The 25,455-nt window shown below is 46.1% G+C and overlaps 1 protein-coding gene across 3 annotated transcripts in view; it reads right to left on the reverse strand.

The window, feature by feature from the left end:
* Nucleotides 1-7,427: 7,427 nt before the first annotated feature.
* The window catches only part of RCAN1 (regulator of calcineurin 1), a 95,544-nt gene continuing 77,516 nt past the window's right edge, over nt 7,428-25,455 (reverse strand). Inside the window, exons 1-4 of one of the 3 annotated variants that reach the window (XM_019922831.3) lie at nt 16,222-16,346; nt 13,179-13,352; nt 11,390-11,549; nt 7,428-9,197 (exon numbers count right to left, since the gene is read on the reverse strand). In XM_019922831.3, coding sequence (XP_019778390.1) covers nt 9,025-9,197; nt 11,390-11,549; nt 13,179-13,199 — 354 coding nt within the window. In that variant the 5' untranslated portion in view covers nt 13,200-13,352; nt 16,222-16,346 and the 3' untranslated portion in view covers nt 7,428-9,024. The other 2 variants (XM_004317930.4, XM_019922830.3) reach the window with 2 other exon arrangements.

A 25,455-nucleotide genomic window follows, 5' to 3' on the forward strand; every position in this document is an offset into this window, starting at 1 on the left:
CTCCAGGTCACAATTTTCTGGATCCTTCACGACAGGCCGAGTGGCTTCTTTTTGGTGGTAGAAGAGGATCCCCGGCCCCTGGCCGCCAGCTTCCACAGGCCTGCAGGTAAGGCCCTGAGATCTGCGGGCCAGCAACGCGCCACTGCACGCAGGCCTTGCCTGGCGCCATGACCATCCTGTATTCTACCCCACCTTCCCCTTCCCTTTCCCTCCTCCAGGTCTCCATCAGCTTCTGCAGTTGGAAGAGGCTGTGAGTGGGGCTCAGGCTCACTTGGGCGAACAAAGCACGTCCCTCAGGGTGCCCTTGCCACGTGGCCTGAGTCTAGGACCCTCGGGATCGGGGGTGCGGGGGGCAGCCCATCACCATATATGGCCTTGTACAGCTCCTGTTCTTGGCCGCCCAAACCCTTACTTTGGAGGCCTTGAGATCTTTGCTGCAGTCACCCAAGACTGGGCATTAGGACCGGGAATGTCCCCATTGACGTCCCCTTTAGCCTGAGCCCTTAAGGACATCTGTCGGTCAGTACCTTCCTGCGACCACCATCCGTGGAGCGTGCCAAGAGTGTGTCCCAGTCAAGATCCAAACACCTTGCTTCCTGGGGAGGAAACTTCATTTCCAGAAAGTACTCTGAATTTTTGGTAATTCGTGATTTCCATTGCTGGCTCGGGGGCCCACCTGCTGCCTAGCCCATGTGGCACAACCAGGCGGGGGCCAGTATGGGTCACCTGCCCTGGGTGTCCGGCAACATTGGTCTAGGGTGTAACTTTCTTCCGGACAGGAAATCCAGTAGTTGCTGGTATTTGGGGCCCAAGGCAAAGGCCTGAGAATCACCATGCACACTCCTTTCAGTCCTGTCCTGGGAACTTCATGGTAATTAGTATCTTCGGCAAACTTGAATACAGGGGAGTGTGTTTAGCATGTTGGTGTAACTAGCCAGTGCTGAGCCAGGGAGAGAGTGTAGACAGGGAGGTCGGAGAGAAAGGACAAAGGCCTGGAGGAAGAGGGCCTCAAAGCCCAGTAAGGATTTTAAATTCTAAGTCGGGGAGCGGGGGTATATATTAGCTTCCTACTCCTGCTATAACCAATTACCACACACACTGTACCTTAATATAGCATTTACTCTCCTTAAGTTCTGCGGGCTGAGATCAAAAATCAGTTTCAGGGCTTCCCTGGTGGCGCAGTGGTTGAGAGTCCGCCTGCCGATGCAGGGGACATGGGTTCGTGCCCCCGTCTGGGAAGATCCCACATGCCACGGAGCGGCTGGGCCCGTGAGCCATGGCCGCTGAGCCTGCGCGTCCGGAGCCTGTGCTCCGCGAGGGGAGACGCCACAACAGTGAGAGGCCCGTGTACCGTAAAAAAACAAAAAACAAAACAAACAAAAACAAACAAACAAACAAAATCAGTTTCATTGGGCTGAAGTCAAGGTGTGGGCAGAGCCACGTGCACCCGGAGGCTCTGGGGGAGAATCCTTTTTCTTGCCTATTCCAGCTTCAAGAGCTGTATTTCTTGCATCCCTTGGTTCATGGTCTCTTCCTCCATTTTCAAAGCCAACAGTGTAGCATCTTCAAATCTCTTCTCTGTCATCACATCTGTCTCTGCTTCTCTCTTATCAGGACTCTTGTGATTACACGTGGGGCCCACCAGGATAATCTCCTCATCTCTAAATCTTTATCTTAATCACACTTGCAAAGTTCCCGTTGCCCTGTAAGGTCACATCCACAGGTCCCAGGGATTAGAACCTGGATATCTTTGGGGTCCACCATCCAGCCCATCACACAGAAAGTCCTGGTGCGGGGGGCAGGGGTGGCAGTGAGCAAGGGTGTGGCGGGATCTGATGTACCGTAACAAGGGTCCCTCTGGTTCTGTGGACAAGTGACTGGAAGAGGCGGGGGCAGAGCAGGTGACCACACAGGAAGCTCTGCAGTGCCCCAGGGCAGAGACCTCGGAGGGCCAGGTGACCTGAAGGAGGGAGATTCTGAATGTATTTTGAAGACAGAGGGGAGAACATTTGCTAATGGGTTGGAGAGGAGAGTGAGACAAAGGGTTTCTCAGCTGAGCTGGGTGAATGGTGTTGCTACTGATGGGAACATGGGAGGATGGACAGGCCTAAGGGTCCTGCACGGAAATTAAGATAAAAAAGAAATTTTGGACTTGGGCATATTTTGTCTAAATGAAAAGCAAAATAAAAACAAACAAAAAACCAAACATCCCAAGCACAGGGTAAAATGAAATTTGCTCAGAAACTCGCCTCCTGGGATTGGCCGGCAGTTCAGTGGAAGTCGATGTAGGGGACTCTTTCTATGAACACAGGGAGCCCGGGGTTGTGCCTCCTGAGCCCCCCACCATGGAGGGCCTGGTCCTTGATTGACGGGGGCTGCCTCTGGTCCTTGCTCAGGCCTGCAAGACCCAGGCCAAGAAGAGGATCCTTAGTGGGAGATGCCAGTGACTCGAGCCATGCCAAGTTTGGCTTCACACTTGGTCCTGAAACCCTCACAAGGATGAGTCAACCTCTTCCAAGGTCAGCTCTCTCCTTTTATAGCCCCGCCTTCTGTTTCTCCCACCCCAACCCAAACCTCCCAGCTCTGAGCACAGATTCTTCACTCTGTCTCTTTTCTTAGACATTGGAAACTGGACTACCCACCAGGAAGACCTTGACCTTTCAGAGAGGGGAGCCCCAGACACCAGGATCCAAGGAGATCTTGCTGACCTCATCTGGAGGCTAATGAAGCCCAGTCTTAGAAGTACAGTATCCTGGTTCAACACTTTGGAAGGGGAAACTCTTCCCATTGTTTTCCTGATGAGCCTCCAGGGGTAGAAAGAGGAAAAAGGAAAAGAAAAACATCGGTGCAGAGGATAACCTCTCAATAGGTTATGACAGTAGACTCGGTCAGAGATACTGAGTAACTTCAGGGAGAAGAGTGACACCTGTTTTGGTGAAGCCCCAAGCACTGTGAAGGTTAAATCCATCAAGAATCTGGAACAGAGCAGCTCTCAACAAAACAGAAAGACAAATCATTTATGAAATTCAGCAGAGAAAACTTGAAGTAACTGATTTGAAGTGGAAGCAGCTCGGGGGCTGAACACTGCACAGTTAGGTTTAGGGAAACAGTAGATTGGCAGCCAGATACCAAATGAAAACAGGTCACATCTTCTTGTGGTTTTTCTTTTTTTTTGTGGTACGCGGGCCTCTCACTGCTGCGGCCTCTTCCGTTGCGGAGCACAGGCTCCGGACGCGCAGGCTCAGCGGCCATGGCTCACGGTCCCAGCCGCTCCGCGGCATGTGGGATCTTCCCGAACCAGGGATTGAACCCGTGTCCCCTGCATTGGCAGGCGGATTCTTAACCACTGTGCCCCCAGCAAAGTCCCATGGATGAATATATTCTTGAAGTAGTAATTGGTTGGTTCTGAACATATGAAAAATTAGTCATATATTAAACTTTAGGGAAAGAACTATGACCCAGGTTACTTTTTAAAGTTAACAGATTGTCATGGACATATCAAGGTCTTCTAGAAGAGATTAATCAGAATGCTCACACTCTAATCTGGGAAGCTGCTTTGCCTCGCTGTATAATACTGTGTTCTAAGAATGTTATGAAAGCATTATACACTTGAAAAATGTTTTTACAAGGATAGGGTGAGAATTAAGACCTTCCCCCAACTTTTGTCCATTGTCTAAGATTTAAATATTTTCCTTTATCCTGATTTTAAAAATAAATCAACTTTATTGAGGCATACTTTACATAAAACAAAATGCACACATTTTAAGTATGCGGATTGATCCGTTTTGGACAAATGTATAAACTTGTTTCACTACTACTGTGGTGTTGTTACTGCTGTCATTACTGTGTTCCTCCATCAAGATGTAGAACATTTCCATCATTCTGAAAAATTCCATGATGCTCCTTTCTAGTCACTCATCCTCTAGCCAATCAATCTGTTCTGAAAAGAAAATTTAAAAGCAAAGTTTCTTCTTTTCTCATCTATTGCTTTACTCCAACACAATTATGTCTCCTTTTCTTTCTCTTTCATTCTTTTTTTTTTTTCTTATTTTTTTTGCAGTACACGGGCCTCTCACTGTTGTGGCCTCTCCTGTTGCGGATCACAGGCTCCGGACGCGCAGGCTCAGCGGCCATGGCTCACGGGCCCAGCCGCTCCGCGGCATGTGGGATCCTCCTGGACCGGGGCACGAAGCCATGTCCCCTGCATCGGCAGGCGGACTCTCAACCACTGTGCCACCAGGGAAGCCCTTCTTTCATTCTTGTTGCTCTAGCAGCCTGGCATTTTGTTGAATTAAAGCACTGAGCTGATTATTGGCTCTACTGACTAAGGAGAGAGAAACATGCCTTATTATTTTTCTATTTTTTCTCAGTGACCTTTTCACTCTTCATCCTCTGAAATCTGCATCCATCCATCCATCCCCCCCACCCACCTATCCATCCATCCATCCATCTATCCATCCATCCACCCATTTGCCTACACATCCATCCATCTATCCATCCATCCATCCATTTGTCCATCCATTCATCACCCACCTATTCATCCATCCTTCCATCCATCCATCCATTCATCCATTCCACTCATCTACCAATTCACCCACCCACCTGTCCATCCATCCAACTTTTTTTGAATGTCTGCTCTGAGCCAAAGGCCACCGGGAATCCCATCTCCACTTGATTTATGTTCTAACAGCGAAGACAGACAATTTAACAATTATGCTAAAAAGGCAATACATACTACAACAGGGAATTATGGGACACAATGGGTGACATAGCAGGAGTAGCTGGGAGGGATTCTCAGGGGAAGTGACATTAATGGTGGAGACGTAGGACAAATATCAATGAGTCGGCTAATTATTTCAGGAACATTTATTAAGCACTGCAGGCTGGGCACAGTGGTAGCTGCTAGTTATTCAGACAGAGGTGAGTAGGGCAGACATGGGACGTTTCTCATGGTATACACATCATCGTGGAGTTAGCCCAGGCGGGGCTGGGGCAGTGGGATGTTTTAGGGAACATCTCAGTGGAGCACAGGGAAGACAGAACAGAGTGAGTTAGAAACACTGCAAATTCCACATGACCAGAATATGAATGTCAGCCAGGAGGGGCGTTCTTGATAGCCTTGCAAGATACAGCTGTGAGCAGGGGCTACTGTAAGCTGTGAGCGGCTTGGCTGTCAGTCGCTGTAAAGAATGGTCATCGGATCCCTAATCAGAATCTTGAAAGAAGGAGAAACGGTGCATGTAGGGACCGCATCTCAGTCACTTCCAAATAATCTTCTCTGGCTTTCATAAACGTAGTCATGATTAAAATGACCTTTCACGAACAGCGGGAGGGAGTGCTGAAGAAAGTGAGATATGTGAGAATAAAATCCATCTACCTGATTGCCGTGTAACTTTTGGTGAGTCACGAGAGTGAGAATTTCAGATGTGAATTAAAGATTGCCAAGCGTGGCGGCATACTTGAAAAAAAGTTCCCTACATGTCCTACTTTAGAATCAGAAGACACGAGAATTGGAGAAGAAAAAAATGTATTTCTTATTATACCCTAACTTCTTCTCAGATAATTTTAAGGTAAATTCTTTATGTAATTTCCATCTGAATTGTTGACCTTTAGATGAACTTTACCTGATAGGCACTTAATGCAAATATTCCACAGGATTCTTTAAATGCTGTAAAATATGACGTACCCCAACTGCCGATGCACTTTTGGTCATAACATGCCTGTATAGTATATTTAATCCTTTGCAATGAACATTTGAGAAAATCTATTTAGTTGGTAGTGAGTTCTGTACAATTTCACCTAAAATTAAAGCTCTCCAAAAACCCACATCTCCTGCGGGCACTAATTCTCACAAGATTCTGGACATGAAAAATCCTAAATGCTTGCTGACTGCATGCAAGTCAATGTTTATAGCCCGAGTATTAATAGCCGCACGAAATGTATACTTCTCTCATCATTTACCTCCCATTGCTTGGATGTAGCATACATTGAGGGGCTGATTTTCTTTTCTCGGATGGGTGGCTCCAAGCTACTTATCATCAGATGAGAAATATAGTCTATGAAAATCTCTTTAAGGAACACAACCAATCAATGGCAAAGGATGCGTCCCGTGTGATTCTGCCTGTCTGTGTCTGTCGTTTTGCATTTTACTGAGCCCTCTCGCTAGCAGGGCTAGCGAGATGCTTGAGTCCTGGGCACTCAAGCATGCGTGATTTGGGGCCCTTCATAATCATCGGCCAGGTAACCAGACTGTGAGCATGATTGGCTTTGGAATTTCAGGTGAGGCTGTACCTGCCACAGAACCACTCATCAGACATCGTCCATCAGGAGTGAGGCTGTTTGTCGACTTGTGATTTCTACTCTAGGGTCTGACGGCTTCCCAGGCAGTGGGACCAGCCACCTGTATTTCCCCAGTGGTGTAAGGGGAACTGTTGGAAATCTGCATTAACTGACAACACAATTCGACTTTATTCCAGGGTTATTAATGGTATGTTTTGTTTTGCCACATCGCGTGGCTTGTGGGATCTCAGTTGCCCCACCAGGGATTGAACCTGGGCCCCGGCAGTGAAAGCCTGGAATCTTAACCACTAGGCCGCCAGGGAACTCCCTCCTGGGTTATTTATGAAACAGGATCCTGGACCAGCACACTTCCCAATTCAGTTCTGCTCTGCAGGGGCTCCTAGTTATTCAACACGATGACAAATAACAGCCCTTCCCCCACCCCCGTGGTTAATTAGTGAATCTCCTCAACAATCAGATTGTTGGAAATGTGGTGGAAATGTGGATTTTCCAACATGTTTAAACCTCAAACGTATATGAATTAAAAATATGCAAATGCTGTTGGGGAATGACAGAATGAGGCTGCTTGTACAAGGAAAACAGAGGAGCAAGTGAATTTTCATGGAAAAATGCCTGATGCCTATCTCGATGAAGATTAACACCATTTGCTCTAGTTCAGCAAATAAACATGGGGTTGTTTAGGCCTTTGGGGGCTGGCCAGGAGTTCACCACCATTTGTAATAAGAGTTCCAGGTGAGATTCAAAGAGGAGGCTTACAGACAGATTTTCTGAACATAACTGGCCTTTGTAGCTTAGAATCTTCCATGGGCATCTTTTCTAACAGGAAAGAAAACTCCTTAAATGAACAATCAGAGAGATTGTCGTTGAGTGGGTCTGCTGGCGAAAAGGGTTTTCATCAGAGTATCCTCTCCCTGGACAAAGGAAAGACTCAGACTTCTGATTTCAGTTTTCTCCATTTTCCCCTTTCCTAGGTGATGCAGCATTAGTGTGGTTGACCCTCTGTGAATCACAGCAAGGATCTGGGAGTTTCCAGACTCAAACTGATGAAGGGATGCGTCCTTCTGAGACTGCAGAATTCAAAGGGTGCACAGGTTGACAATTAGAAATAAAATGACAAACCAGGTAACTTTTCCGTAAAGAGCATATTGTGTTGATTTATTATAGAATGCAGTTAAAAAAAATATCTTGAGGTTAGCCTCTCCAGTTTAAAAGCACTTAACTAGGGACACTTGAACAGCTATGCAATGGTCTCTCCCTCATCTGCCCCGACCCCCCACCAAGTACTGTAAACAGGGTTTTGAGAACATTCAGTCAATGTCTTGATAGGAACAGCCACATACCTTTGCTTCTTAAAGAAAACCATCTTCCACATTTCCAAAGCATGCATTGTTACTTGGCATTAGGTATTTCAAAAGGACAAACCTTGTTATGGTATTGTAAGGCCAAAATAGAATACCTATTGACCAGACACATACATGACAACTAGAAAAAAATTACAAACATTTAACCTAGTGTGACAATTCCGTCAGGAATGAATGGGGAAAGGCACTGCATCCTTCTCATACCACCACGCATCTACTGTCCACTTCACATGCTTTGAATTCAGGTCCTGTCAAATAGCTGAAAGGCATTTTCTATAACATACGATTCACAGGGAGGTTAATACATCTTACACTAGTCTTCCACGGCCGTATTTCTCACCCAAGGGCACAACAGGTATGAATATATGCTATCAGCTTTATTTACAAGTTTATCTTGATGTTTCAGTGGGGTTAAAAAAAAAATCAATGATCTCAACTGAAAGTTCCCCCCAAAAAGGGTTTTGGCTGTGATTCATGTATATAAACTACCACGTAAAAGAAATAAATGAAACCCATTTATTGTCTGACCTAAAACATCTACACTAAAATTTCTCACCCACTAAAAGTTGACAGTGAAACTGCTCTTTTCTGAGTTTTATAAGCGAAACGCTACGTAGGAATTTCAGATCGACTTCTTTTGCAAAAGCACAAGCTCTAGGTCGCATCAAATAGGATGCTGAGTGGGTGTATTACCGGTAGAATCCCCCTGTGTGTGCTGTTGCAAAGACAGTCATTGAATCTGGAAAGGTGACAGATTTTGCAAATGCTTTCCTATCTTCCCCAAAGATGTAAAACAACAATGGCATAACGCTATATACGACCAAAGGTTAGTTCTGAAAATCAGTAATACACATGCACAAACATTAGAACGTGAGGGGGAAAAATGAGACACTACAATTTCCACATTGCGTTGCTGTCTTCACAACCTTTCTGCACCAGACACCTTATGGCTTCACGTGGTGCCTTTTCCTACTGGGAGAGAGAGTCTACCTTGTAGGCTGGTTAAAAACAGAAGGCTCTCCCTGGACCCACTGATCAATCTACCCCTGGCAAAAACAGAACCTACCAGAAAAGAACAAGTACAAAACACTATCGTTATTGGTTTTCTCGAGACGTTCCCAGAAGTCCTTGTGCGATCACCCCAAACGCAGTGATTGGCTCAGGACATTCCCAGGAGCCATGAACATTGACTGATGCGCAGCGTTAGAACCAGAAGACAAAGCCTCGATTCTCTTCTGAGCAACATGGAATTTCTGCCACAGCGATCACAGGCTGCCGTCTCCAAAGTTGTGACTGGGCCGCTTCCACAGTAAAAGATTCCTTCTCGTGAGTATGATTCAGAACACTTCGTCCGGGTGCCAGTTCAGCTTAAGTGGACGGGCGAGTACTCCGGCCTCCTGGTCTGGATAATTTTGGGTTTGGGTCTCTTCATTCTTTCCACCTCGTCTTCTTCCTCGTTCTCCTGGTCGCTCTCACACACGTGGACCACCACACTGGGAGTGGTGTCGGTCGCTGCGTGCAATTCATACTTTTCCCCTAGGGAAAGAAAATAATTGCAGGGTAACTCAGGCAAGGGCCCGAGGGTCAAAGAGTAAAAGAGCAAACGGATGCGGACGTAGGGGTCAGCTCGGCCAGGCTTCCGTGGGCATCCGATGGGGACTGAGGGCCACAGGCAGCCACACTCTGGATTGGTGTTTCTTTGGTGCCTCATTCTATATCTCACCACCGTAAATGACTCAGCTTTCAATCAAACACTCTGAGTCCAGGCACATGGAAGGTGTGGAAGGAGCGTATTTTTTAATTACACTTAGCATGTTCACCAGGCCCTCTGAGCTACCCAGAGGACTTCCCCGGTGTGGCGCAAGGAGCACCCGTTCAGGAAAAGACGGTGCATGAATAAAGGCGTTAGGAAAGGACCTCTCGAGCCCACGATAGGGACAGGAAGCGCGGGTGTGCAGCACACAGGTGTGCTGGTTGAAACAGGTGCTCTGGAAACATTTTTGACCACACCATATCCTTTTTCACACAACTATCAACCCCTTGAACCAGGAGTGTCCTGCTGTTCTCCGTCAGCCTGAATTTTATCAGGTTCAGTCAAGACGCTTTTACTCATAAAAAAGGTGTTGCCTCTTCCCCACCCCGCGCGTGAGACTGGGATGCTATTGTAACTGTGGCTGAAAGCGCCTCAGCGTTCTCGGGGTGGGGGCAGCTAAGGTGGAGGGCCAGGGAGATCGCTCAACATGCGGGTCACGATCCGCTTTACAAACCCCTGTCTACCCGCTGAGGATCGCAATCCAGAAAGCACGGGGACAGGATCATATTTGCAAAACCTTTGCAATCTTCCAACTGTTGAAAGAAAGACTATTCAAGGTCATAAGCCCTAAGTAAACGAAGGGCAAATTGATCTTATGGTTATTTTCCAGAAGGGTTTCTCAAACAAGCCGTCTGTAAAGAAGTGGTAGGTTCTAGAGTGTGAAGAAGGCTCGCTAGCATCACTTCCTGCCTCTGGAGCAGTTTGACGCCTCTCCCCAGGTGGACGTCCCCTTCCTCCCTTCTCTAACATTCCAGGAGGTTTCAGCCCTCTGCTACCTAATACACCTTGACCTGGAGCTGCCAGGAGGAGCGCTGGCCACTTCCGTCTTGACCTTCATGCCACGATGAGCAGTAAGTAATGTGATTCTTGCTTTCTACCACAGGGGGATTTTCCATCAGAGCGATGTTTACAGAGATGTCATCTTTTCCATGTGAAACGGCTAATGGTCCAAGAAAATAAAACCGTCCCCTCAGAGGAACACCAGATTGCTGGTCAAGGAGAAAGCTGATGGCCTCAGCATTTATTGCATTTGCTCCACAAATAAGGCAGAAGGGGGGCTCAAACCTCTTTACCCCCAAGAACCCCGCTTGCACTTGCCAGCTCACCCAAACCCTATCAGGTAGGACAGGAACCTCCAACATTGTACTGTTTCCAGAAAACATGTTTTGAGCGCTGCCCATAAGCTAGGCACTATATGAAGTGCTTTTCACACGATGATCTCGTTTACTACTCCACCCAGTAATACCCATTTTCTGGATGAGAAGCCTGAGGCCAGAGTACCTTTCTTCCTAAATGCTCACACCTTTGTTCCTTCTGAGGACCGGAACCTCTTCTTTCCCTGGCAAGCTCACTAGGGGAGCACCCCTCCCTATTGGGCTTCGTGACTGGGGCTCTTTCTCCACTATGATCTATGGGTCTCTGTTCCCTCAGACATTCAAAAGGTCAGGGGAGAAGCAGATCAATAGATGAAATTACTTTGACTAAAAATGAAATGTCTAAAAGTGGGGAAAGCCTGTTTTCCCTTTCCAAAATCCAATCACTCATCCCCACCTGGAGCAACAGGACGTGAGGCCGGGTCTTGAGTCCCTCTCACCGACTGTGCTCAGTGGGTGAGCGGATGGATTCACGTGATGCGGCCCAGAGGGGTCATGGTACTTGGTCCCCTGGACCAGCGTGCATGCTTTCCTAATGGATGAAGTAAGAGGCAGGCGTGCACGCTCCCACCCCGGGGCATGGGTTACTTCGATTCAGAAGAAAGCAAATAGAGACAGTTCACAACACACACTGGCACTGATCACGTGAGAAGTGGAAAGAGCAATGGGGTCGCAGCCACTCCTGCTGCAGGCGTGTCTCTGCCTTGACCACAATCTCTCCACGTCTCCTTGCCCCCTCTCCACCCGAGGACACTGCTTACCTGGCCCCAGCTTGGAGATAGCATATAAAAGGTCATAATTTATGACGGGAGTAGCGTCTTCCACTTGTTTCCAACCGACCGGCGGCGAGGCAGGAGGAGAGATCAGAAACTGCTTGTCTGGGTTTGGTGGAGCCAGGTGTGAACTTCCTATGTGTAAAGTCTGAGGAGAGAGATAAATGCAGGTGGGTGTTCCTCGGGGGAAGAACTGAAGCAGCAATCGCACTTAATAGCAGCCTACGGAAGACAGGTGTGAAGGACAAACCCATGTCCAGACAGCTGAACAGGTGCAGCCCAAGGGTGAATCGCAATACGGTTTCTAAGGGCGGGGAAGGGAACTTGGATTATGGTGCAAACATGATTAGAGACCCCTCTCAGGACAGGGACTCACAGGCACTGGGACTGCAAGTAATTATGCTTGAATTAGACCGATAGAAAATATACAGAGATAATTTTAGTAAACATGGGAAAAGTAAAGCACTGTGCCTGAGGTCAAGAGGGATCTCAGCATCAATTGCTTCCAGCTCCTCATATTACGGTGGCATCACATCATATCACAGAAGCTCCAAAGGCTAAGCGACATCTCTAAGATGACCCAGGATTCCTGCCCACCACGCTCTCAGGCTTCCCTCCCTCTGGGGCTCTGAATCAGATGCCAAAAGTGAGGAAGGAAAAATACATCTACCTTCCAGGATACATATTTAAAACAATAATGATAAGGAACAATGACCAAGATCCTAGTTTGGGCTTAAAAATTATACCAGTGCTTAGAGGGCTGTTTGGAGACATCTTACATCAAAATGTTCCCAGTTTGGATTTTCTTTGTTCTTTAGTATCCTCCCCCCCCCAGAAAAATCACAATGAACATGCATTTACTTTAACAAACTAGAAAAAGTCGTGGAGAGACCAAGTAATTACTTATATAGAAGGGAATTTGCCCCTAAGGATCCAAGGTTGAAGCCTGCGCCTCGCACTTACCACCAGGGGGCAGGGTATCCCGGCTCTCATTTACCCTGGAAGGGCAAGTTCACCTTCGCGCAAGGTCAGGAAGCCCCTCTACAGGACCTGCTCCTGTACTGGCAAGGGGAACTCAGGGCCCCAAGGGGGGTCTCTTTCACCAGGGAGAAGCGTCCTAAGAGCCCCTGCCCCGCCCCCTGCCAAGCTGTTAGACTCCGGTAACATCCTCAAATGGAACTTTGTAAGCTACCTAGAAGGCAGTTGCTGGGGGAGGCAGGAAGGGTGATGCAGGAGAAACAGCAAACCCGCCGCACAGCTCCCGGGAATGCCCTGGGGCCGGGACCCCCGCTTACCAGAAGTATTTCTTAGCATTTGCTACCTGCCTGGTGAACCCATTTTTTTCCTTGCAGGCCGGGTCTGGCAGCCCCGTGCTGATGCGCAGGGCCGGCTTGCAGATACCAGCTCTCCAGGAGTGAGCGGGCTGCGGGGACCCAGCGCAGAGCCGAACCGCTCTGGCCCGGGGGGCGGGGGGGGGGGGGGGGGGGGTCAAGGGTAGCCACGCCCACGACCCTGCGGTCCTCCACCTTCCTGAGTCAGGAAAGGCTCTCTTTCTCCCCTCATCACTCAACCCAAGAAGATCATCTCTGAGGGCACTTTCAAATACACCCCGTGTCTTCTTAAAATAGGTGACATGAAAAATTTCGAGCATGAATCTTGTCCTTCTCAAGATGATTTCTTGAAGTTTTAAATCAACCTATACGTAATGGATGTCTAAGCTACTTTTAAGGGTGGGAGGGTGGAGGGAGAAGGATGGGTATCAAGGAACTCGATTCACCTGAGCAAAATATAATTTCATTTCCTTTCCAAGAAATTCCGTCTTATGTAGCTGGAGTCTGGCATCTGCTGCAGATAATGGGTTGCTGAAGTTTATTCTGACGCGTTTGAAGCTCTTAAAATACTGAAAGGTGATATCTTTGTCATATGTCCTAAAGAGGGATTCAAATTTGGCCTGAAAAGTAAAAATAAAAGGAGTTGAAATTTACCTGCATATGACCTTTGACTGGATGACTTCATTACATTTCTTATGGAGGAACCAAATTATTAATCATGTCAAGAACTTCCAACTTTTTTCTTAGAGAAGAAAGAGAACCCGCCTTTCTCCTCTGGGGAGATTCTGCCCTTTTAATTTAATATACGTGATTTTATACAAAAGTAAGAATGTACGATTTACTAAATTCATTTAATCAGCTGAACAATTACCAATACTTCAACACTTCTTACAGTCACGGAAACATTCTTTTTAAAAGTAGAAGGAACATTTTCATTTGGTCATTTGTCACCCTTCTGGCCTGCCAGACCCTATTGTCCTGTGACCTCCCCCAATCTAGTGAGCTCCAATCCCACCACACAGCTCAGGGCATCGCTTTGTCCATCAGATATTGCTTTTGGACTTAAAAGCACTGGAGATAATTAAAAAAAAAAAAAAACACATTATTATTGAATTGGTAACTAATGAAGTTAATGAAAAGGCTTGCATTTCTTAATGTAAAGGAAGCAGTTTTTAAAAAAATTCCCATTATTATTTTCCCATTCAATCTGTTACGTTTTAACTCTCTAAAATAGTAGTGGTTTCAAAAATTAACATTCTGCCAATGAACCCATTTCTGCACTCTGGCTTTAATATATGTACAGATGTAGCTCTAGTGTTGAAAGAGCTAGTGAACACTATGAAACAGCATGAGCTCTTAGAATTGAAATGCCCAAGTTCAAGGACTAAAAGCCTAGATTCACGAGAGCGTTCATCAGCTCCTGGGAATAGCTCTAGGGAGCGACCCCAGGCGGGGTCCTGGGTGCGGGTGCCCTTGGGGGGACCTGGGAGGCCACTGAAACCTTTCTGACCAGAGAGGGAGGTGATGGACAGTCTTGAAACTTCCAGGAAGATTATGCAGGGACTTTTAGTCACCGAACTTTCTGAAGATTTTTTCAGACTAAACTGTGAGGATGGTGAGAGGCAGATGGGGGTGGGATGGCAGACGGTGAGAGCCCAGATGGGGCAGCATGCCCTCCACCCAGGTGACTGGTGAGAAGGGGAGGCCCTGGAGCCCACAAGTACCCTGGAGACCTATGCAGAGCACGGTGCTTCTGCAGAGGGGAGAGAGGATTCCCAACAAGAAGGGAGAACATCTTCGAGGATACTCATGGCTAGAGAGCGGGGGAGGGGAGGGGCCCTCCTGTCGGTCAGTGCCTGGTCCCCAGGGCAGGGCTGTAGGCAGGTCCTGCATTCCCTGCTGGCTGGTGTCTCCACCAGGCAGGTGGCTCAGGGGGAGTGGGAACAGCTCACAACCGTTCTCTCTTCGAATTCGCCGGCTTCTCTTTAGTTGATGGAAATGTCTGTGACTTTCCCACGAGGGGTGTTGCAGAGGCAAAGAATGAGAAAGAATGCACAGCAGATGTTTCAGCTGCGATTTCATCTGGCTGCACGTGGCTTGTTCTCCACCCCTCCCGAGCACGGGGCAAGTCTGGGGCGTAAGGGTGTCTGTGCAGATCTGGAATTTCACACGACCTCATCCATAGGCACTGTGACCAACTGCTTAGTTTTAAAGTTATCATTCATAATTTAAGAGAGATGACTTTGCTGAATATTTTTAGAATACAAGTCAGGGCTTAGGACCAGAACCCAAGAGTACCCACACTATCTTGTTAATTTCATATTGCTATTATGTTATTAGTATTCTCTTATAAAATAATCTTATTTGTTCCAATAACCAATACCTAGTAATTATAGTTATTGGGTGGCATCTCTACTTAATTAAGTAAATCAGTGATTTCACTCATATAAGGCTAACATTAAATACATAGACTTTGTAGTACTTTTACACGTAGAACATGCTCTAATATCTAGTTCAAAAACTAGTCCCGGCTTGCAAGCATTGTACACAGTTATGGAGTTAAATTTGATTAGAAAAAAAAAAAGAAACCTTCTGATGTCTCAGAAGGGCTTTGGGTATAAAGGTATAACGTGATCACCGCCCCCCAAACAGAACATACAGAAGTCATTCATATATAATATTGTTAGAGATCAATTAGATAGCTTCGTAGCTACTGATGAAGATCTCACATTTTAATCAAATGAAGAAGAAAAGCATAGTAATTAAAATTACTAATTATATTAATAACCATCAATGAGAGCTGCTTCCCAGGAGGTATACTCATCCCACACTTAAGTTATGTATCCAGTTTTATTATTTATTTGCTATGGCTGCATTTTCTCCAGCTAGAGAAATCTGGAAACTTGAAGACAGGCCCTTGTAATTCCTGCAAACATTCAAATATCTTTCCAGTATTGATTTCCTGAGATAAAAATCAATGTATCCTGAACTCTACATGTCAAAGTGAAACATTCTGTTCACTGTCAGAAAAGTCCTCCCTCCAAAAGTTTACTTATTGATACAACCCACACAGAATGAAAAAACACCACGCCAAACCCTCCCTTACTAACTGGTCAAGGGACACAGATGCTTTTAAATATTGAGAGCTTTAAAAATTCCTTCACAGTTAATTCCTCAGGCAACACCTTTTGAGTTTTAAGGCTCAAAGCATTCTGGATGTATTTCAAAACCCCCAAACCCACAAGACAGCCACATACCCCACCAAGTATTTCAGCTCATAGTCCCAATTAACATAATAGTTCGAAAACTCTCAAAAATCACATTATATCAGAAGCCTTACCCTGGTTTCACTTTCGCTGAAGATCTCACTGTTTGCCACACAGGCAATCAGGGAGCTAAAACTGTAGTTAAAGTTTCTAAAGTGCATCTTGCTTCCTTACAGAGAAAGCTGCAATTCCCGCGGTCAAGCCCCAAGTAAGGTTCCTTTACCAGAGGCTGTAGGTTCTTTCTCGAGCCCTCACTTATAAAGCACCGAGGTCCAGCCCCCACCGGGAAAAAAAGCACCGCTTCCAGAGCATCCTGTTTGGACACCAAATTCCTGAGTCAAGTCCTACTTGCTCGCAGGCAGGCAGAGACAGAGTGTAAGTTTCTACTGGAAAGAGGTGACGTCAACACCTTAGTCATTTTCCCTATGCTAATTAACTTTGCTTGGGGAGGATGGAAAAAACTGCCGAGGTTTGCTGTGCAGCTGCTTTATCTACCCCTCTTGCAGCATAGTTTCCACTGGTAGTAATTCCATTCAGCCACTCAGTCACCCGGCTCCTCGGCTGAATGGGACGACCCTTCTTAAGATGGAAAATGTGACAGAGGAACAGGAGGAAGGTCTACAGCAGTAAACAGTAATTAGCCTCCAGGGAACTCTCAAGGCTTGGAGAAACCTGGAAACCGAAGTCTTGGCAAGTTGTTTGATCCCTGTAATTTCCTGAACACTGAAATCAAAGTTTCAGATGCTGGGGTATTAGAGAAAACATTTTGAAATCAGTCTTGGTCAATGAACCCTGCTTTTAAAGAAAAAGTGGACTTCATTTTGAAATGCGGTCTTTTTTTTTTTTCTAATTAAACTTTATTGGAGGAATGTCCTAATTCCCACTTGTATTTCACAGTGAGAATGGGAGAAGAGATCCTAGGATTTTCATTGGAAAACTTTATTATTGTAATTTGAGAACTAGGAATATGCAGCACGTTGATCATTTTCTAATAGCTGCTAAATTCGGGAAAAGATACAAAAATATTTTAGAGGATCTAGCCTCTGAAGCTGAGAAAAGAAACATTCAGAGGTTGTCTGCTTAGAGACTCATAGACGGAAGGTTTTTGTTTTTGCTTTAATTAGGAAAGGAAGAAGAAATAGAAAGAATGTACACTACAATTGAAAAGTTAGTTCAGTTGGCCTTTTTTCAGGTAAGATGTCTGGTCTTGGAGAAGCACACTGGGTGTCAGGATGCCAGTTCTTTGAAAAGGCTGCAACTCTTTTTTTGCAACTTTTTACTTTATTACTTTTTAAATTGAAGTATAGTTGATTTACAACGTTGTGTTAGTTTCAGGTGTACAGCAAAGTGATTTAGTTATACATATCTATATCTATTCTTTTTCAGATTCTTTTCCCTTATTGGTTATTACAAGATATTGAGTGTAGTTCCCTGTGCTAAACAGTAGGTCCTTGTTGGTTCTCTCTCTTATATATAGTCGTATGTATTTGTTAATCCCATTAAAAGGCTGCAAGTCTTTGAACTTCCAAGTACTTTGCTAGTTTAGGTCCCTATGGCAGTGTGAGTCCTAGGTCCTTCCTACTCAGTATCACCTAAATGCAGTCTCATTATTTATAAAAACATTCTCTAGTCTAGAGGCGGACACCTCTTAAGCTTCCAAAAGTTAAGTGGAATCCTGCTATTCACATTTAAAAATTAACTACAAAGAAGCATTAAAGTCAGCCAATAATAAAAAGAATATATGCAATGGGAAAGAACAAACCAGAGCATTTATCCCTCCATAAAAGGAAATGCGAAGTCTTCTTGCATGAGTGAGCACTGCTTAATCTCCATGGATGGTGCCCTGCTGCCAGCTGTAGGGTTATGCAAGAGACCAGTTATGGTGTTTGCTTTGCCAAATTACCCATAACTGCCAACCCAAGAGATCTAAGTGCATGTGTTCTAGAAGAGTTTCGAACGCTGTGAGATAGTGTGGCATGCATCAAACGCCAAGAGGAAGTGGTCCATTGGGTGGTGCTTGGTTCCAGGAACTGTGCCCTGGGATTGGCTGCATTTCGGTGCACAGCCTGCAGCGTACCCTGGAGGCACATGCAGGCTTTGGTGGTGGCCTGGGGGTGGCAGTGGGGGTATGGGAGGCCAAGGGGAAAGGCACGGGAGGTAGAAGGCACAGAAGTGCATTCCACTCCTCCGGAGCGGCTGTCCCTCCTTTTCTCTTTCTCCTGGAGTCCACCTTGGCGAATAAGGGTTACAAGGAGATCAGAGGAGGAAGAGGAGGTTAATTTCACCATCTCCTCATCCTATTAAAACTCATGACATGAAGCTCCAACTCAGTCGTGTGGGCAAATCTGGAACATTTCTGTTCATCTGAGACAACAGCACTGAACTCACCCAAATTTACAATTGTGGTTTCATTAATACGGATGGGATAAAAAAAAAAAAAGGAATAGTGAGGTATTTGAAGATGGTTCAACTATCTTTGCTCCTAGAAATAAATGATAAATGATAGATCTTTCATTAGGCTGTCCAGAAAGCCTCCCAAAACATGCAATTCTGTACGTGCCTTTGAATTGATGGTAAGCTCTATCTGAATCATATTTAGGGAACTTGAGTGCTTCCATTTCTAGATCAGAGAAAGGGGCTCAAAGTTGTGGCCGACTGTAGGGAGGCTGGATTGGAGGCTGGCAAAAACCACCGGGTCACAAAGTGTACCTGAGAGAGATGGCACCTAGGGTCCAATAACACAGGCTACCCGCAGCGTGAGAGGTACGGAGCATGGACCCTTCGTGGTGCTCCAAAGCCCCGGCTGGCCAAGGGGACAGACACCTGTCCCTGAACCCAGAGGGCCTTCCTTTTATCGGCTCACCTGACAGTTCTTGCTAGGAATGTCCACTCTTCGACTGCACGTCTATTAGACATGAACTTGCACTTCTAAACGTCCTATGGTATTTGTCTATCCCTTGTGGTTTGAAAGGCAAGTACTTTTTTGATTCTTGTTTGCAAGTTGGTTGTGAGTGATTTGAAGAAAGCAGGGCCCACAGCAACGTCTCATTAGAACTCTTGAAAAACATACTAAAAATTGCACTTAAAATAGTAAAACAGGGGCTTCCCTGGTGGCGCGGTGGCTGGGAGTCCGCCTGCCGATGCAGGGGACGCGGGTTCGTGCCCCGGTCCCGGAGGATCCCACATGCCGCGGAGCGGCTGGGCCCGTGAGCCATGGCCGCTGAGCCTGCGCGTCCGGAGCCTGCGCTCCGCAATGGGAGAGGCCACAGCGGTCAGAGGCCCGCGTACCGCAAAAAAAAAAAAAAAAAAGTAAAACAGAAACCAGAAGTTAGAGAAGAAATGAAATGCTTGAGTCCGCTGAAAGCTTTAGATGTTTTGCATTTCTTCCATTCGCGCCACTAAAAATCTTAAATGAATCTCTTCAACCTGCATTTGCTTCCTGTGGTTCCAAGCAGTGAGAGCATATTTTCATTAAGAAGTTTCTATTCTCAGTGAGGAACAATTGAGGTTTATGTCGAAATCCATCATTCCCATCACAGCACTCTTAAAGCATAGGGAGGATGACCTCAGCACGCCCATTATAAACTCCAAGGAGTTTACAGCTACGCCAAGAACGTGCCACCAGTGAAGCCTTCTACAGAATGACCACAGAGAGAAACCGAGTTCTGACTTTGCTGTGCAAATCAAAGCTGAGCGAAGAAGAAATCTGCAGATCTCCTGGGAGGGAAAATGGCACACCCGACTGAGATCAAAGGTATCAGGGAGTTTATCTTGAATGCCAATTAAGCTTGTGTTTTAACGGAGCTTTTAGCTTCTGAGATAATGGGATAGCTTTACTGTTATTTAATATTCATAACCCTTCCCTTTATAAGGTGGAGCACTGTTCCCCCAACCTAAGTTACTGTACACAGGGGCCTCTGAGTCATCTTTATCACTTCCCAGTCTAAAAGGTGTTATTAACTGAGGGGACACTTCTTGTTCTCACTTGGAAACCAGGTTAATATCAACTTCCCAGTTGCAGTGAAGATTGAACAATCTGACATAGGCAGAGTGCCCAGTATAGTGCTTGAAACACAATCAGTGGTTGATGCATGTTAGTTGTGTTTCTAGTTCCCATTTCGTCGGTAAGGATACTGAGGTTCAGAGGGCCTCGCTGTGTTGAGGAGTCAGGACTCACCCCGATCCTTTGACTGCAGATTCCATGGAACTATGCTTGCCTCGCAGCAGTGCCCTTTGGTACTTCCCCATCTCCATTCTCTCAGTCCCTCTGGCATCCTGGATGGCTTCCTCTCCTACGTGCCCCACTGGTCAACAGAGGGGTCTCTAGGTTCTCTGTAGCATCCTCCACCTGGCACTCCTGCACACCATTTCAGGCAGCTGTGGCCAATTTCTTACTGCTCCAAAATAGTGCGTAATTCCCACAACATAAAACTTCCCGAAGCTGAGCTTGATCACGTTCCTCTCCTACTGTAAAGATTTCAGTGACTTCCCATCGCTCTGTAGGTTAAAGGGGAAGATTTTCACTTGGTATTCATCCATGTGTCGATCCATGCATCTATCTACCCATTTGTTCTTTCACCCAAGCACAGTTCCAGGTGTTGGGGGTTCAGAGATGAAGACAGACAAAACCCTCTGCCCTCATGGAGCTTACATTCTAGATGGGAAAAGGGAAAAAGAAATGAGATAAGTGGGTAAAACATATAGTGTGTTTAGATAGTGGTAAGTGCTGGGAATAAGGCAGAGATGAGGGATAGGAAAAGCTGGGAAAGGGAGAAAGAGAGAAAGAAAGACAGAGAGAGAGAGAGAAAGAAAAAGGAAGGAAGGAAGGAAGACTAGCCAGGGAAGGTGTCCCTGAGAAGATGACAGGTGGGTACATCAAGACCCGAAGGAAGTGGCGGAGTGAACCGTGAGATGTTCGGAACAGCATCTCAGGCCAGGGATCAGAAGGCACAAAGGCCCCTGGCATGTCCAGGCCCAGCAGGAGGCTCAGAATGGCTGTAGAGGAAGGACGTGGACAAAGTGGTTGGGAGCAGGGCCACGCGAGACCTTGAGCCATTGGAAGGTCTCTGGCTTGCATGCTGGTATCAGAGGGTTTTGAGCAGAGGAGAGGCATGAACTAACTTCCATGCAACAGAACCACTCCAGTGTCTGGGTTCAGAAAAGAGGGAAGGGACAGGCTGGGGGCAAGGCACCCCTAAGGCATGAGACCTTCTCTGACTACGGAGCCCATGACTCCTCTAGGCAGCCCTCACCTCTGCCTGCTTTCCTCAGTTGTCAGCCAGCTCCTCCCTAGTCTCTGCCTGCCAAACTTCTATTCATCCTTCAAAGCCCATCACCAAACATCCGTTCTCCAGGAGGCACCCCTCCGGACTTTATGTTCTCTCCCTCCTTTAACCCCTGTGACCTCCCCCCACCCCCCACCCCCCAGCTCTCAGTGCAGTCTGCCTGGCATCCTAGTTATATTCTTGCCTTGCAATCTCCCTACTACAGTGAGAGCTGCTTGAGGGTACCACTGCCACTCCCTGGAGATGCGGATAAATGCTTGTACAGTTCAGGGACTACACCAGGGAGGGTCCATCTGAGACGGGCCAAGAGCCAGCATCCACCAGCCATCAAAGGGTCAAGGCCATCTGTGTTCCTAACTGGAGGGTTTCCAGTGCCTCTGGTTTGAACAAAAACCTCCTTTTCATTGCAGGGGATGGTAAAGGTACAAGTTTGCTCAGTGGGTGCTGGTCACATTCCAGGGTGTACTTCCTCTGTCCTTGCTGCATGGTGGCTCGCAGGATGTCCAGGCATGGGACTGCACCACCAGTTCCAGACTCTGAGGCCTCACCCCCCGAGACACTCCCAGAGGCCTTGTGACTCTCCTTAGGGGTCTACGGCCGGGGTCTCGACAGCCCTTTGTCGTTTGGGCAGAACGTGTTTAATTTAATATATGTTCACTTGTCTTTTTTAAATGCCTGTTTTTTAGGGTGTGTTTTATAAGGTGCACAGTAGGGAGTAAAATTTGTATAGAAGTTACAAATAAAATGCTTTTATTGGCAGATGTACCAAAAATCTTTCATCCATGAGGTTCATGATCAAAAATGTTTGAAGGCCTATTGTCTCAGCAGTAGGGCGATTAAATTCCCAATTTTCTGCTTTTTTGTGACGATCATGTGTAAGAAAGAGAACAGGAAAATATTCCTCTTTCTGATTTCTAAAGGCGTTTCCATTTTTGTTCTCTCTGAAGGGTAATCAGGGAATGGGCTGGGGAGCGGGGCAGAGCCAGATGTGGGCTCGGGAATTTACTGCTCATAGAATTGCTTTATTACTGGTAAGATCTGCTCGGCCACAGGGAGGGGCCTTGTAGGAAAGAAAATGTAAAACAAAGCGGATAACCTTTTTTTGTGGGACTTGGAAGATTCTAACCAGAACTCCTTAGACAAGAGAGTGCCCTTGTCTCCCATGACAGAAGGTGATGCCTATGAATTCTAAGTCTGAGCTGAGAAAACCATCTTTAATGAAAATCACCTTTATGTTTAATAACCATTAATCTTCTGAATCTGTAGGATAACACAAAAGAAGTGATATTAATACTAAACTTCAGCCTGGGTCATTTTTGATACTTTGGGGAAAAAAAATGGAAAAGCCTGAAATATCATTTGATACTTCACACAGAATAGTACAAGATAGTATACAAATAATTTCTATTTCTGAGATAATGTGGAACTTCCTATTACTTAATTTTTTTTTTTAAGTGGCTTATTGGGCTTCCCTGGTGGCACAGTGGTTGAGAGTCCGCCTGCCGATGCAAGGGACACAGGTTCGTGCCCCGGTCCGGGAAGATCCCACATGCCGCGGAGCAGCTGGGCCCGTGAGCCATGGCCGCTGAGCCTGCGCGTCCGGAGCCTGTGCTCCGCAACGGGAGAGGCCACAACAGTGAGAGGCCCGCGTACCGCTAAAAAAAAAAAAAAAAGAAAAAAGTGGCTTATTGACACCAGTGCCACAAATGATGGAAGCAGTGGTGAAAATGCTAAACGCGTTTTAGTAGAATGGCAATCATGCTCTGTTAAAGCTTGTGGTGGAAATGAAGGAAAACTGCAATCACCCTCAAAAAAAAGAAAGAAAGAAATGACATAAAGTAAAATAAAACAACCAACTGATTGGGGAAAAGTAGGGAGGAAAGCATGTTCAAATCGATACTTTAAAAGAGAGGTCACAGTTCATCCAAGATTTCATCTTGTTTGTTAAATTCCGTGTGCACTTGAAATCCCATTAACTCTTTTTTTTTAAATTTATTTTTATTTATTTATTTTTTAACTTTTTAATTTTATTTTTTTTACATCTTTATTGGAGTATAATTGCTTTACAATGGTGTGTTAGTTTCTGCTTTATAACAAAGTGAATCTGTTCTACAAATACACATGTTCCCATATCTCTTCCCTCTTGCGTCTCCCTCCCTCCCACCCTCCCCATCCCAGCCCTTTCCTTATTACCTCAATCTTTCCCTAGTACATGAAGGTTAACCGCCCCCTCTGTCACTTCTTGGAAATGCACTATTTGCAATGCTTAAGATGGAGAAATAGCCATAGGTAAATCAAAACTATACTTAATGACTTGAAGACCAGCAGCCCCGGATTAAGGGAGGTAACATTTATTTAAAGCCAGCTGGGGCCAAAGCCCCCCTAATAATCCATCCTCAATTGTTCTCTTTATTCCTTTCCAGACCCACTTTGCTTTAATGATTGATTTTCACTTCTGCTTTGAAGCTGTTCTGAAGCCAGGGCCCAATCCTGCAGTGACAAAAACGTGGACAAGAACACTGGTGCAGGGGCTTGGCTTCCCTGGTGGCGCAATGGTTAAGAATCCGCCTGCCAATGCAGGGGACACGGGTTTGAGCCCTGATCCGGGAAGATCCCACATGCCGCGGAGCAACTGAGCCCGCGTGCCACAACTACTGAGCCTGCGAGCCACAACTACTGAAGCCCGCGTGCCACAGCTGCTGAAGCCCACGCGCCTAGAGCTTGTGCTCCGCAACAAGAGAAGCCCCTGCAATGAGAGGCCTGCTCACACCAACAAAGAGTAGCCCCCGGTCGCCACAACTAGAGAAAGCCCGCATGCGGCAACGAAGACCCAACACAATCAGAAATAAATAAGTAAAATAAATAAATTTATTAAAAAAAGAAAAAGAAAATAAAACACAGTAATGTTAAAGAAACAGAATGTTGGGGGAGACTATGGTCTAATAAAACTCAATTTTAAATAAAAAAAAAGAACACTCGCGCAGGTGTGGGCTGGTGACAGGCTGCTCTTGTGTTCCTCAATCACCAGGACCTGGTTATCTTCCATTCCAGCTACAAACAGCTTTCACAACCCCAGACCGATTCATTCCCACCCAGTAAATCCCTTTACATTCAAAGGATGGGTTCGACACTGTTGTGTGAACACTGACGGAAAAGTCCTGTTTCTCTCATTCTATGTTCCATACTCATCTCAGAAGAACTGACACAACTAAAACCCTGGGGGGCACATGTGCTGCCTTGAGGCAGGCCCGGATCCTGTTCTGGCTCTGGTAGTTTCTCCCAGGGAACCTGGCACAGCGCTGGGGGCACGCAGACACCCCCTCAATACCAGGTGAGTGACTGGCCAGACCAGAGTCGAAGGTCAAAAAAGAGGAAGGGGAAAAGAATGAGGTCAAACCGAACTCTGTAAATCTTTAGCACCAGGTGTGAAACCCAGTTTTCAATAACTTGGCTACGAAGAGTTTGTATCCACACCCAGTTTTCAATCTCATGATCTCAGCTCAGAAATCGTTGTTTTGCCAAGTTTGGGAGAAGAGAAAAGTATTACGTGTTCTTACCTACTCTTTCCATTACCACCCCCAGGCCCCATTTCCGTGTCTGTTGTTGGGAAGTTACCGACAGCACCACTGCATATGCTGTCTTTTCACACTGACATTGTCTTCATTGAGGATTATTTAAAAGTCTGATAAGTCGCCTGAGGAACTATCTCCTGTCACCTCCATGCGGGTAACACAGTGATTCAAAACATACTTAACAAACAATAAACTCTAAACACAGGACAAACAAGGTATCACCACAACTTGGATATCATGCTTTTCACCATGAAACGCAAGAACAATCATGCCAACTTTGTTCATTAGGAAAATTGGGGTATTTATGGCAAGTGACTTAAAATTTGCACACCCATCTTTGCACCAGAGCATCTGAGAAGTGAGAGCTGCCTCCTTTCCATTAAGTCTAGAATGGCCAGGTTAGTTTACTGGTTGTGAACTGGCAGCCCCCCTCCCCCCAAATAAAAATATTAGTTTTCAACATTTAAACATTGGGAGGTTTCACATAGAAATAGAATTTCTGGTTTCTTTGGGATTAAAAACAAAAAAAAAGGAAGATGTGGCAATAATGGGCCCAGAGGTCTGTTGGGCAATGGCTGAACCCTTGGCTAAGCCCCTGCT

The sequence above is a fragment of the Tursiops truncatus genome, chromosome 4 (assembly GCF_011762595.2).
Source record: "Tursiops truncatus isolate mTurTru1 chromosome 4, mTurTru1.mat.Y, whole genome shotgun sequence".
NCBI lineage: Eukaryota > Metazoa > Chordata > Mammalia > Artiodactyla > Delphinidae > Tursiops > Tursiops truncatus.